Genomic DNA, 12,637 nt, shown 5'->3' on the forward strand with positions numbered 1-12,637 from the left:
AAAACCACAATTCATCCAGAGTTTCAATCTCAATGGAAATCTTAACTTCACCACTTAAAATTAATTCCAACTACAGAGATATATAGTTAAGCAACTGGCCTGATAAAATTGCTTTTTAATTGTTTATAAGAGGTACTAGCAAATTCCAAGTTATGAAATAACCTACAATTTGTTAATAAAAAATAAAGTTTCTGAATAGCTTTAGAATGACTTTATGTTTTTGTTTTTGAATTTTAAAAAATGTACCTTACATTAAACACATATGTGCACACACACAAACAAAAGTTCTCATGTTTGTTACAATGTACAATAAGATGTTTCTAACTTGGATGGGAGGAAGGGACTATGGTTAGAGGTGTATATATATATGTGCATTCCTCTCACTGACACCTGCGCTGTTTGTTTAGGACCGAGGAGTTCACTTGTCACCTGATATGTTAATAATAATACCAATGATAATAAGAATAGTAGATATTTAAGTAATTAATAAGTTCTAGGCAGTTTACAAAAGTTCTCTAATCTAATGCCTGCAACTACTTAATGTCTGGCAGTATTACCATCATTTTATGGATGAAGAAACTGCAGTGAGCCGTAGAGCTGAAATTCATACCGTTGGTTGTTGACTTCTCTGAAAAGCATCCACTGGGAGCCTTGTATTTGGATACCTTTCCAATAACCTACTTAATGGTCTTCAAAAACAGATTCCTGACAAGCCATCCATTCATTCCCCAACAAACTGTATCTGAGGTGGGAGAGCCTCATTTATTTAGACAATCACATCTTGCTAACAAGTATTTGAAAATAATTATGCCCTCTGAAGTTTACCTATTCTCCTCAGTAGAGTAAAAATTAAGGAAAGAAGGCTGGGGAGAATCACAAAAAATGAAATTAGGCAGTTCTATTGAATCATATTTTATCAGGATAGAGTCAACTCAACAAATACACTAGCTAGCCATGTAGAAGGCATGTGTAGAATACTCACAGGAATACAGTTGTCCTACCCTTGAATAGTTCATTACCATTGTTGAAAATAAGACAACAGGCTTAAAATGGAGTCACTTATGCTAAGCTCCAGGTTACCAAACTGAGACTTAATTATAGTGTTGGCTTTCCCAGAAATGGAATCTTAAACCAGTCAGTCAGGAATCTCCTGATCAACACTAGTTATACAATCTGCCTGATAGACCCCTGCTATCTTCCAAGGAAAAGTAACCTTGCAGTAATGAACTCAGTTTTTTGCCTAGTATAACCTCCTTGTTTCTGCTCCCTTCTGCCATAAAAGTCTTTCTGTTTGCACAGCTCCTCGGAGCCCCTTCCTGTCTGCTAGATTGGACACTGTGTGATGAGTGAATCACTGAATAAAGCCAACATAATCTGTAAAATTTACTCAGTTGAACTTTGATACCATTAATCTGAAGAGAAAGATATGTACACAATTAGTGATGGTAAATGTAGGATCATTAACGCCATTATTTACTGACCACCAAGTATGTGTTACCATCTAAAAACCACACACCAACGCCAATTATTAGCCTCCTTTTATAGATGTAAAAGCAAAGGGTAAGAGACTTGTTTAATATCAGACCATTAGTAAGTAGGGAAACCTTGTTCATCCCAAAGGGAGCTTTACAGGAAAACTGGTCCCCTGAGGCTACACAGACTTCTCTAAAAGAGACTGGGACAGGTGCTGTAGAAAAAGGTAGAAGATCGAATTCCAAGCTTATCAAACACAATTGTAATACATGAACCACTCCTAATGAAAAATAAATGATCCTGATATTAACCGTTAGTCTCCCACACTTTGCTGGAATGACAAACTGACTAAACATGTACACTGGACTTGGTATTCCAAACATATGAGCCGAGACCATGTAGATTTGATTCCAGTGCACAGGGCTCCTGTGGTCCTGGGCACCTATTACTTGCAGCCCCAGAGAACATCCCCGTACACCCGGAGGGTCACTGAGGTGTGAGGAAGAAAGATGTTCCATGGGAAGCAGAGATGTGAAAAGGGAGAGAAGAGAAAGGAGGTGGTCGTGACCTACCGAGATGGCTACTTGCCATCTTCCCAGTGAACTCCGACTCCTCAGGAACTACTCTCAGGCTCAAACGTCCTTGGAACCTACCATGCCTGAAGGTAGGGTTTACAAAACAGCTGTCTCCAACCCTTAGAAGAAGTTTTCTGGGTCAGCGTAACATTGTAAAAATAATTTCGGTATCACTTAAAGAGGGTTTGCCATTTTTAATCCCCCTGTCTCCATATTAGCGTATAGTTGGCCAACTTTAGGCTTTAAGCCCAGTCTCTGTAGAGTCTGTTCTAAACACTGCTTTGAAGTCTCTGCAAGTACAACTTAAACACAAATAAAATGATCTTCCCAATACCCTGTTTGAGCCATAGTGGTCTTCTATCCCTGTTGAGCAAGAATCAAATGAAGTTTTATCAAAAGCCACAGAGATCTACAGTCTATACACACGCTCATTCTACCTCTGGGGATTCAGCCACCAAAGCACTTTGGCTCTAGGTGGTCACATTTAGTGCCAAAAGCTTTTAGGAGCAGAAAAGCAGCCCGGAGCTATTCTCAGTGAATGCAGACCAAGAGGTCAGCAGGGAAATATGCAAAGAAGTGATCATTATCGTCATTCCTAAAACCCACAACTGAGTGTCCTGGTGGAGGTGAATGAGTAAGGGCGTGGAAGGATGCCAGTTTCCATGCCGACTACAGAGGCTGTTCAACAGGCCACTTACCACTGGCTAGTAAATGAGTGAGGAGCCTGCACCATAACCCCAAACACCTCCAACAGGAGAATTCATTCTTCCCTAAATCCATACCTGTACTGTCTTTTCTACCAAAAACAAAACCAAAAAAGGAATTATTTTGCCTTAGAGACACTGTATTAGAGTTAGGGTATTTCTAGCTGACTTACGAACCATTCGATGTAGTCGTAACCAAAGTTCTACAAAAAGTATATCCATTAGCAGGAATAGTGCTTGGTATTTTAAGGGAAAAAAAGGTCCTTCACTAAGCCTATCCATCATCATTCCAACATGCCAAGCCTGCTTTGTCCATGAACAGCAGAGAAGAGATGCACCACCGGACACATTAGAAGAAAGAAATGTAGAAAGCAAAGGGTCACACTTCAATTTTAATGCTGAGCAGCACTGTGTGTTTGCAATAATGTAAATGTTGCTTGATGGATTATTTTAGGATTAAAACTGGAATCAGTGTCACCTCATGCTATTTTTTCATTTATTCTGATGTAGAATTCACTTAGTGTTTAATAACTCACTGTAGTGTAAAAATAAAAAAACAAAACAAAAAACAACCACCCACATCAGCTATAAAAAGCAAGGTTTTTTTCCATTCAAAATTTAACATAAGAGGGGAGCAAAAACACAGATTGACTCCATTCATAGTGCTGTGTTCTATTTTGATATCCATACTTTGAAAAGGGCCAGAGTCAAGTTGAATGGGAATAAAATGTGTTTGTGGGAAAACAAAAGGCATCATGCTATGAACATGAAGGATTCATGGATTTCTAAGACAGCAAATAGGTAAAATTATCCCAGTGTCTCCCTGAGCTTAACTCATTACTCATCGTTCTCACTCCCCATGGGTTTGTAACTGATGGTCATCCCCACCAGATTATAAACTCCAGGGGTTCAAGAACCCTGTCTGTCCTGCCCACCTTTGTAGCCACGACACCTGTCGGAGCGTCTGACGACGAGCAGGAACTTTCTAGTGTCTTATTAATGACCACGTGAGTAAAGCAGACACCTGACGGCGTGTGACTGGAATTAACGACGATGTCGATTTTGACTCAATAAGAGGCTGAGCAGTTTCCCCCAGTCAGAGCCACTTGGAGTTGGGGATGGCGGCCGGCGTGCTGTAGGAGAGGCGAGATCACACCTAAGCACGGGCACAGCAGCCAGTACGCAACTCTGGGCTCCGTACTGAGGCTTTACGATCTTCAAGAGGCTGGCTACCTCTGAGGCTCTATGATCATAACACAGACCCTTCCCCAGTTTGGATCAGAACTTAAACTAAAATCATTCAGACTCTTCTCTGGGGTTGGAATTACACAGACAACTTTTTGAACCAAAGATGGTCAACTCTCAACTGCCTTTTTTTCTTTTTTCTTTTTGGCTGTACATTTATCCTACTTTAGCTGAATCAAAGGTAAAACTGCTTTACTATCAACTATTTTACTTTCTCTATTTACCATGCTTCCTTTCAAAAGGTGTGGACCCGTTCTGCGTGGAGCCCTGGGTGTTATACGCAAACAGTGAATCATGGAACACTACACCAGAAACTAATGTTGCAATGTATGGTGACTAACATAACATAAAAAAAAGAAACAATGGTAAAAGTTAAAAAAATAAAATAATAAAAGAAAAAAAAAAGGTGTGGACCCGAGGGTTGACTTAATCGATCCACAGTGGTGTTCCTTACAGAAGAAAGCTTTACTGTGTTGGCTGTAGGGTAGGAACACAGCATACCACCGAGAATTGGTGAAGTTCACCCTCACACCACTGCATTTAATCACAGAAGATATCTTCATACCTCATAAAACCAGTGTCTGCTTTTAATCGCAGGGTGGTTTAGGCTACTTACCACAAAAGAATAATAAATCTTGAATCCAGGTTTAGCCACAAAGTAGTCATCAGACTTGAATGTTATTTTAATTTGGTTCGTTCTTGATGTTATCCTTGGAGGGACTTCCTTGTGTCCACACCACCGCCCTCTAATTATGGTACTGGTTTCAGATACATCTTCAACTTCCACAAAATCATACCTAGTTTCAATTTGACATAAATAAATGTGTTTTGATTACAGTAGACTTTGAAATTCATACTTCTACTCAGAAAATAAAACTAACATTTGTGACTTCTCATGACCTACTAACTAAAATGAGAATTAAAGCCCGCTGAAATTTTGAAAGGAAACCTGGTTTTTTGGATTAAGTTTTTCAAATTCAAACTTCAATAATCTGAAAGAGCCCTGTGCACATTTAGCCACGAGTATTCCCAAATCATCAGTAATTAAAATGGGCCACCTTCTGAGCATAAGGCTTGTAAGGGTTTCCTAGGAGAACTAGTAACTACAATCTATTGTCATCTATTGTCCTATTTTTGGAGATATAGCTCTAATTATATGTCCAAATATTTACTATATAAAGTTTTTCAAACAAATTCCCACTTTGAATTAATTCACCACATTCAGTGCTTCCTTAAGAAAGGACCTGTACCTACACAGCATATGGAATCAGCATCACATTACATCATCCCATTATACATGGTAAAATAAATGGTATGGTAAATACATGGTAAAATAAAATAAATCAATATTTTCTCTTTTTGGAAACTGTCTTTTGGAAGTATCATATCATAAAATAGGACAGTTTTCATAGTAAAAAGCATTATGGCTTTGGGGAGGGATGTGCCCTAACCATTCCTGGAAATATCTGGGATGCTTAAACCAGTGTGTGAATATGCTGAAGACCATAGTTTCAGCTCTGACTCTGGGCAGAGAAACACAGAATGCCAAGGTTAAGGACAGGGGACAGTCCCTCTCTGAGTGTCCCATATAACCTTTCCGTCGCACAGTGGAGCATCTTCAGTGACAGTGTACACCTTCTAGGGATCATCTCTCTTACTTTCAGACACCCCAAATCTTGGGACAGTCTCCTTGGTGAGCTGAACTACCTGACCTTCAGTTCTGGGCATCAGTCTCTGCCTCTCCCCAAATGACACGGGATGCTAAAGTCACAATGCAGAGGACGAGGATTAGGGTGAGGAGCGGCTGCAAGCTCAACGCACCGGGGATTTTCTGTCGCGACTGCCAAAAGGAATCAGCGTGAGAAACATCACAGGTGAATGTGAAGGGAACCCACCACAGAGCTCTTATCGAATCGGGGAGGGTAATCGCAGGAGTGGGTGAACTCATCACACACGATCCAACTTATCACCCAATGTCCGTATCATGACTACCTTTCATTGAAGTGACTCACGAGTCCCTTAATTCCTTTGCCTCAGTTTCCTTATGAGCAAAATAAGAGGTTTATACAAACTTACTAGCTGGATATCTCTAGGGTGTGGTGTATATTAATTAGTTAATGTTTTTATGGTGCTTGAAAGGTGAAAAGCACTCACAAAGAATCATTATTCAAGCAATAAAATATTACAGTGTAAACATCAAGGAGGCTTTGGAACAGATGGTAGGAAATCAATTGCATTTTATTTTATATACAATATGCGGTAAATCATAGTTACTGCACAAAGCATGAGTATACTTGAAACTGTTAATAACACTATAGGTTACTTTCTTTTTTTTTTTTTTTTTTTTTGGAAAACACAACATCAGTGTAATTTTTACTCTGGATGAGGTCAAGAGAGCATCACATTAATTCGCCGGGAGGGTCTGAGGCTCTGATGTGTCTCCTTCCTGCATTCCTCTCCCGTTTCCCACATCATACTTCTCTACCTGCCTCCGTAAATTTGGGGAAGCAACTGGATTTTGATGAAGGGCCCCGAAAGGAAACCACCCTAGCATCTTCTACTTTCAAGGCCGGGGTGCTGAAAGAGCTCTCTCCCTACCAGGATCAAAATCCCAGCTCAGCAGCAGAGACCCGCCTTCCCGTCTGGGTCATCATCACCTCCTAGTCTCCAAAAAAAAAAAAAAAAAAAAGTCTCCCACCATCTCTTTTTCCAGCACAGAAAATGAGTTCTCCCTTTCAATGTTGAAACACGAGATCTGCTTGAGTTTGTTCTCTTTGTAAATATTAACGGGCTCTTCTGCCTGTATTTGTGTCTGATTTCTGGCATACATTACCCTCTGTGGTCCTAGAAAGTAATCGTCACTGCTGTTATTCTTGCAAACAACAGCCACGTAATAAAAGCTGTCAGCATAATAAACATGCAACAAAGGACGGCCAGATTTGAGGCACCCTCTTTTTCTGAGCCAAAGGGAAATAACGCTGCCGAAAGGATTTAGCTGTTGGGCAGGGCGTCGGCAATGGAGAAGGAGTGCGTGCGATCGGTGAGGTACCGGGAGGAATCAAACCCTCCCCAGCCTCGTGTGTGCTAATTAGGTGAATATGATGCTGGGCGCAGACCATTCAAGGAACGGCCAGGACCTTCTCTGATAAATACGCTTGGAAGGGAGAAGATTCTCAGGCACAGTGTTTGTCGACCGCTGACCCAGGAAGGACCGGAAACAGACGGTGTGCGGGGCTCCCAGAGCCTGGGGCTGACAGCTGTGAGGCCTGAGGTTTCAGGGTGCAGCCAGGATCCGGGCCTCGCCATCACCCTCCCCCAGCGTGCGCGGGGCGATCACGACCATGCACCCGGGACGGCTGCCTGGCTGAGCTCCGGGAGCCGGGAGCAGGCTTGCACCAGAGCCCCCGACGTGGCTGTGGGTGATGTGGGACACTGGATGCGTCTACCTGCTCACAAAGGCCGCTCGGGGCCTGGCTGGAGCGGGGCCTACGGGGGGCCCCCTTCTCTGGCAGTTGTGGGCCTGCAATTCCGGGAGAGGCACCAGTTAAGCAGGCCCTCTGCAGAGGCCGTGGGCACTCCAGCGTGTTCCACCCGCCAGGACGGACAGACACAAAGGCTTTTTGGGAAAAGGAGAGGGGCCGACGCGCCTCGGGTAGGTCCTCGGGGCCTCCCCCCAGGGAAGTCTGGTGTGATGCCTTAAATCCAGCTCTTCTTCACCTGGGAAGTGTGCCCCTGAAAGGGATTCTCCCCACTTACCTACAGATATCATTTTCGGCTTCCTCCAGGCCAAACTGGTGGTCGAAGGCAAGCTGTATTCTGGTTTTCTCCTGCGATTGGAGCTGCCAGGTCAGGAGCAGGTTCCTGGGGTAGCTGTTGGGGAAGCGAGGGCTCTGCACGTGGCCGTGTCCTGTCACCTGGATGGTCTCGTCTCTTCGGTACAAGTCTGTGAGGTGATTGCTCTCTGTTAGTAGTCACAACTGGTAGAAATTAGTATGTTGCTCCAATTACAAGAAAGCAAACAAAGAACAGTTTAAAAACATCTCATGTTAAAGCACGTCTCTTGAGTTTTGTCTAACAGCAGAAGGCCAGACGGCAGCCTCCCGGTTAAACAAGCAACATCCACATTCCTTCTACGACCCCCCACCTCCCCAGCCGCTGCAGACCCACACTACCTGCAAAACATTTTGTACTTGGAGAGCTCCTTTAACATAATTTGTGACAAGGAAAATGAACAGTTATCTCGGAACTCGGGTTCATTCAGATCAATATGAAAATAAATAATTTCAAATAGTTCCTCCTTCCATGTAATAAAAAAATTTTTTTCTTTCTTTTTCTCTTTACCCTGACAGCATCACGGCATAGCTTCAGTGGTAAGCACAGGCCGGACTCAATAAATATTGTTGCATGAATGGGCAAGTGAACGAAACACATAAAAGAATCTCACGGGGCTTAGTGACCACTTATTTGTAATTCAAACATTTCCCGGTGGTTTCTCCATCATTAAAATCATTATTTCTTTGCCTTCGTTTTTGGTGACTTAAAGGCCCGATTCTGTTTTTGTTCGTTTGTTTGAGAGAGAGCACGAGAAGGGGGAGGGGCAGAGGGAGGAGAAGCTGACTCCAAGCTGAGCAAGGAGCCAGACGTGGGGCTTGATCCCAGGACCCTGGGATCACGACCGGAGCCGAAGGCAGATGACTTTAAGGGCAGAAGGCCCTTAAAGGCCTGATTCTTATTCTAGTTTCTGTGTGTTGTATCATAAAGAACTTGTCTGGTCTTTGTCCTGGGTTCCCTAACAGGGAACCGCTCTCCCCTGAGAATTTTCCAGGTGAGTGAAGGGTCTTTGTTATTCATGGTGGGCCCTGGGGACCCCACCTGAGTTTACACTAATGAAGTGATTAGCCAACCAACGTGAGCCGTGGGCCCCTAAACAGTTCCAGGACGGTGGCTGGCTATAGAGTAAGACCAACCCTGTGGTTACAGGGTTAGAGCTTGGAGCCCTGACATCAGCCTGACCTCCCCATCTCCCTGGAGGAAAGGGGCACTGGGGACTGGGTCCAGGCGTGTACTGTCAGTGATCCTATCAGTCACACCTGCAGAATGAAAGCCCGATAGAAACCCTGGTCCCAGAGGCTTGGGCCAACTTTCTGGTCGGTGTACACACGGATGTGCTAGGAGGTGACGCGTCCTGAGGACGTGAAAGCTTCATGCTTGGGACCCTCCCAGACCTCATCCCAGCTGTCTCTTCATCTGGCTGGTCCTGATTTGTACCCTGCACAAACTTAACAGTAAAACTATAATTGTAACGATAGCACTTTCTTGAGTCGTTACGTCGGCCTTGCAAATTATCAAACCCGATGGGTTTATGCGAAGCCCTGAATCTACAGCCAGTTGGTAAGAAGTATGGGTTGACTGGTAGCCCCTCCCAATCGGCAGCTGGTGTCTGAAGTGTAGTCTCGAAGGCGTTGTGCCCTTCCCCTGTGAACTCTGACCTCACTCTGGGTAGGTCTGTTGTTATATCTTTCCCAATATCCAGAGCTCTTTGCATTTTAGATTTTGGCTGTTCAGACCCTGCCATTAGTGGACCTCCTACCACAGCCTATTTGCATTCTCCCGCAGAGAGTTTACTTTGAGGCCCTCTAATTCAGCGAGCCTGGTCAGGGAGGCTTAAATTGCTGGTGGAAACCACTGGAAGGTGGGGTTGCCCAGGGTGGCTGGCAAAGTGTCCCAAATAACAGAGGAAGGAAGAGGGAAGAAGCAAGTGACATGCAAAGGCTTCTCTCCCTTTCACAAATGTTCCTGTGCGGACAGGAATTACAAAATATATATATATAGTTTTTACTTGTTCAGTGTTCAACGTGTTGCACTTGCCCAGTTCGATTCTGCATGGGGAGAGTGCTGGAGGATCACGGGGGGCTGGCAGGAGCTCTTCTCTGGAAACCAGGACATGAGTGACAGCTCTGGGGCTGTGGCCACCTCCAGTGAGCTCAGCCACGCACGGCCTCCCGGGTGCCAACAGACAACGTCTCCCGGCTGACCCTTTCCTCCTCTCCTCCCTAGATCTTATGCTAAAAATGCAGCCATGAGAATTACCTGTCTGCTCATTTGGTCATAGGGGCCTTATAGGAAACGAGTGAGGGCTGTTTGTTAGGAAGAGAGAGATGAACAATCAGCCAATCAATAATCATTTATTAAGTACAGACTGTAAACACAATGTTTTGCAGTGTTTTCAAAGGTAAAAGTTTTGCCTTTACAATTGGTGCCATATTTCCTTGAGTACAATTATTTGCTTAATATTTCTCTAAATTTTTTTAGAGAGAGAGAGCATGCCTGCACGCGCAAGTGGGTGGGAGGGAGGGACAGAGGAGAGGGAGAGACAGAATCCCAAGCAGACTCCCTGCTGAGCGGAGCCCAAGGCGGGGCTCGACCTCAGGACCCCGAGATCAAGAAATCAAGAGCTGAAATCAAGAGTCAGATGCTTAACTGACTGAGCCACCCAAGAGCCCCTCTAAATTAGTATTTTTAATCAAAAGCAAATGTATTGTAAAATAAAACTTTGTATCAATGTAAATAGCAACTAGATAACCACTTGCCATGAATAGAAGGTACCCGTAAATCTAAATATATAACTATTACATTTAAAAATATGCATCTGAGGGGTTCACATTGCTCATTTATCAAATAAGGAGTCTGAGCGGCTTGTTTTCCATCTGGTCTCCTTTGGGGATAGTATTCAGCGGTTGTGTGTTTTTGGGATTCCAGATGCTATGTTACGTTTGGCTCTAATTTCAGAGTGCTTCAAGAATAGTCCCTGCGGCTGTGGACCTGAGAAACACAGCGGCCGCACACCTCGCACGCGTTCGTAAGCCACGCACAAGGAACGGGAAGCACTGGGTGTAAGGCCCCGGCTGCTCGAGGCCGGGAGAGATACAGGGCTGCGGTGAATACAAGGCGGTGCATGGGATTCTGCGAAGGCATCTGCAAAACACCAGATCGGAGCGGAGTCCAAGTGGGCCCAAGTGGGACACGGGCAGGTGGGGGGACCTGCAGCTTTAAAGGTAAGTGACAGACACTGCTGAGAGCCAGACAGAAGCACCTGCACTCGAAAGAAGTGGACACAGGAAGGCTCTGCAAAGGGCCAAGGCTTGGGGGCGCTGAAGAAGATGAACGGGGAAGAGCACCTGCTGGGGGAACATCTCCTAGGTTCTGACCTAGAAGGGTGGGGAACAGCGAGGCCGCGTCAGGGGAATAAACCAAGCAGAACTTGCAGTTAAAGAAAGGAATGCAAAGGGCTGAGTCAGAGGTAGCAGCCACCGGCTGATCCCAAGGCCTGAGCGCCGTGTGGTGATGCTGCAACCCTGGGAGCTGAGTTTCGATGTGGTGAGAAGGAATTCCAGGGCAAGCCTCAGCAGGCTTCTGGGGACAGGACCTAGACCTGCGCTGGGACAACAGCAGAGGTATGGCGAGGGTCGGGAGGGCAAACAGGAGCCTTGGGAACACAGCCCTCCCAGGACCTGGGCTCTGGCACACATGCCTGGGGAAATCAGGAACAGGGACCACAGCAGTGCGGGTCTACACCAACTGCCCAGGAAAGGGGCAGGTGCAAAAACTCAGCGGTCAGTACTGTCCAATGCAGGAGCAAGACCAAGGGACAATATGCACCGAGAAAAGACCACAGAACTTGGCCGTGGCCAAGTCCATGACGCGGTGTACAGAGTTCTTCTGCAAGAAAGGGACTTCTTTTTCACTAGAACATCATTAAAGGCTAGACTGTCTTCAAAGTACTAACTCAGGTTATACATGAAATGCCTATTTTATATAGATAGATAGATAGATTTTATGTATTTATTTGAGAGAGAGAGAAAGAGCAGGAATGAGGGGCAGAGGGAGAGGGAGAAGCACGCTCCCCGCGGAGCAGGGAGCAGATGCGGGGCTCGATCCCAGGACCCCGGGATCATGACCTGAGCCGAAGGCAGACACTCAACGAACTGAGCCACCCAGGCGCCCCGAAATGCCTATTGTATTTTTAAGGAAGTTCTGGTGGGGGTGGAGTGGGAGGCTTTCCTTCTTACATAGTTTAGGTAAGACAAAACTGTATCGAACTCTAACCTGAAGGCAAAAAAAAAAAAAAAAAAATTTTTTTTCTCACGTTTTGTGATTTATTTTCCCTTAAAAATCAAAATCCTGCCAAAATACACACATACACAAATATGAATACCAGCAATCCCTTGGCTAGGGCACATTTTGTGCCAGGCATTACTCCAAGCACTTTGCATGTTTCCTTTAGAGGATAAACTCTTTCCATACAGGACCGTGTGTGTTCGCGTGAGCTCTATAACAACCCGCCAAGATAGATATTCTTATTACCACTCTGCAGAGGAAGAATCTCAGGCACAGAGAGGTCAAATAATTTATTTAAAGTCACAGAGCTGGTAAAGGGTGGGGTCAGAAGAAAAAGCCAGCAATCTGGTCCCAGGCTTGATTCTCTTAACCCCTATGCCATAGAAGGTGTTCTTCCTTCTCGGTCTGAAATGTGTTAGAGGCAAGTTTATTTTATTTATTTATTTAATCTTTTTTTTTTTTAGACTTCAAATCAATTAATTACCATACAGTGTATTATTAGTTTCAGAGGTAGAGTTTAGT

At 44.6% G+C, this 12,637-nt stretch overlaps 1 protein-coding gene across 4 annotated transcripts in view; it reads right to left on the bottom strand.

Annotated features, from left to right (window-relative positions):
* PDGFD (platelet derived growth factor D) overlaps positions 1-12,637 on the bottom strand; it is a 229,909-nt gene that overhangs the window by 65,175 nt on the left and 152,097 nt on the right. For 3 of the 4 annotated variants that reach the window (XM_027579123.2, XM_027579124.2, XM_027579121.2), the window contains exons 2-3: positions 7,754-7,940; positions 4,614-4,794 (exon numbers count right to left, since the gene is read on the bottom strand). In XM_027579123.2, the coding sequence (XP_027434924.1) occupies positions 4,614-4,794; positions 7,754-7,940 (368 nt within the window). Of the gene's footprint in view, positions 1-4,613; positions 4,795-7,753; positions 7,959-12,637 lie in introns of all 4 variants that reach the window. The other variant, XM_027579122.2, reaches the window with a different exon arrangement.

This window comes from Zalophus californianus, chromosome 11 (assembly GCF_009762305.2).
Source record: "Zalophus californianus isolate mZalCal1 chromosome 11, mZalCal1.pri.v2, whole genome shotgun sequence".
Taxonomy (NCBI): domain Eukaryota; kingdom Metazoa; phylum Chordata; class Mammalia; order Carnivora; family Otariidae; genus Zalophus; species Zalophus californianus.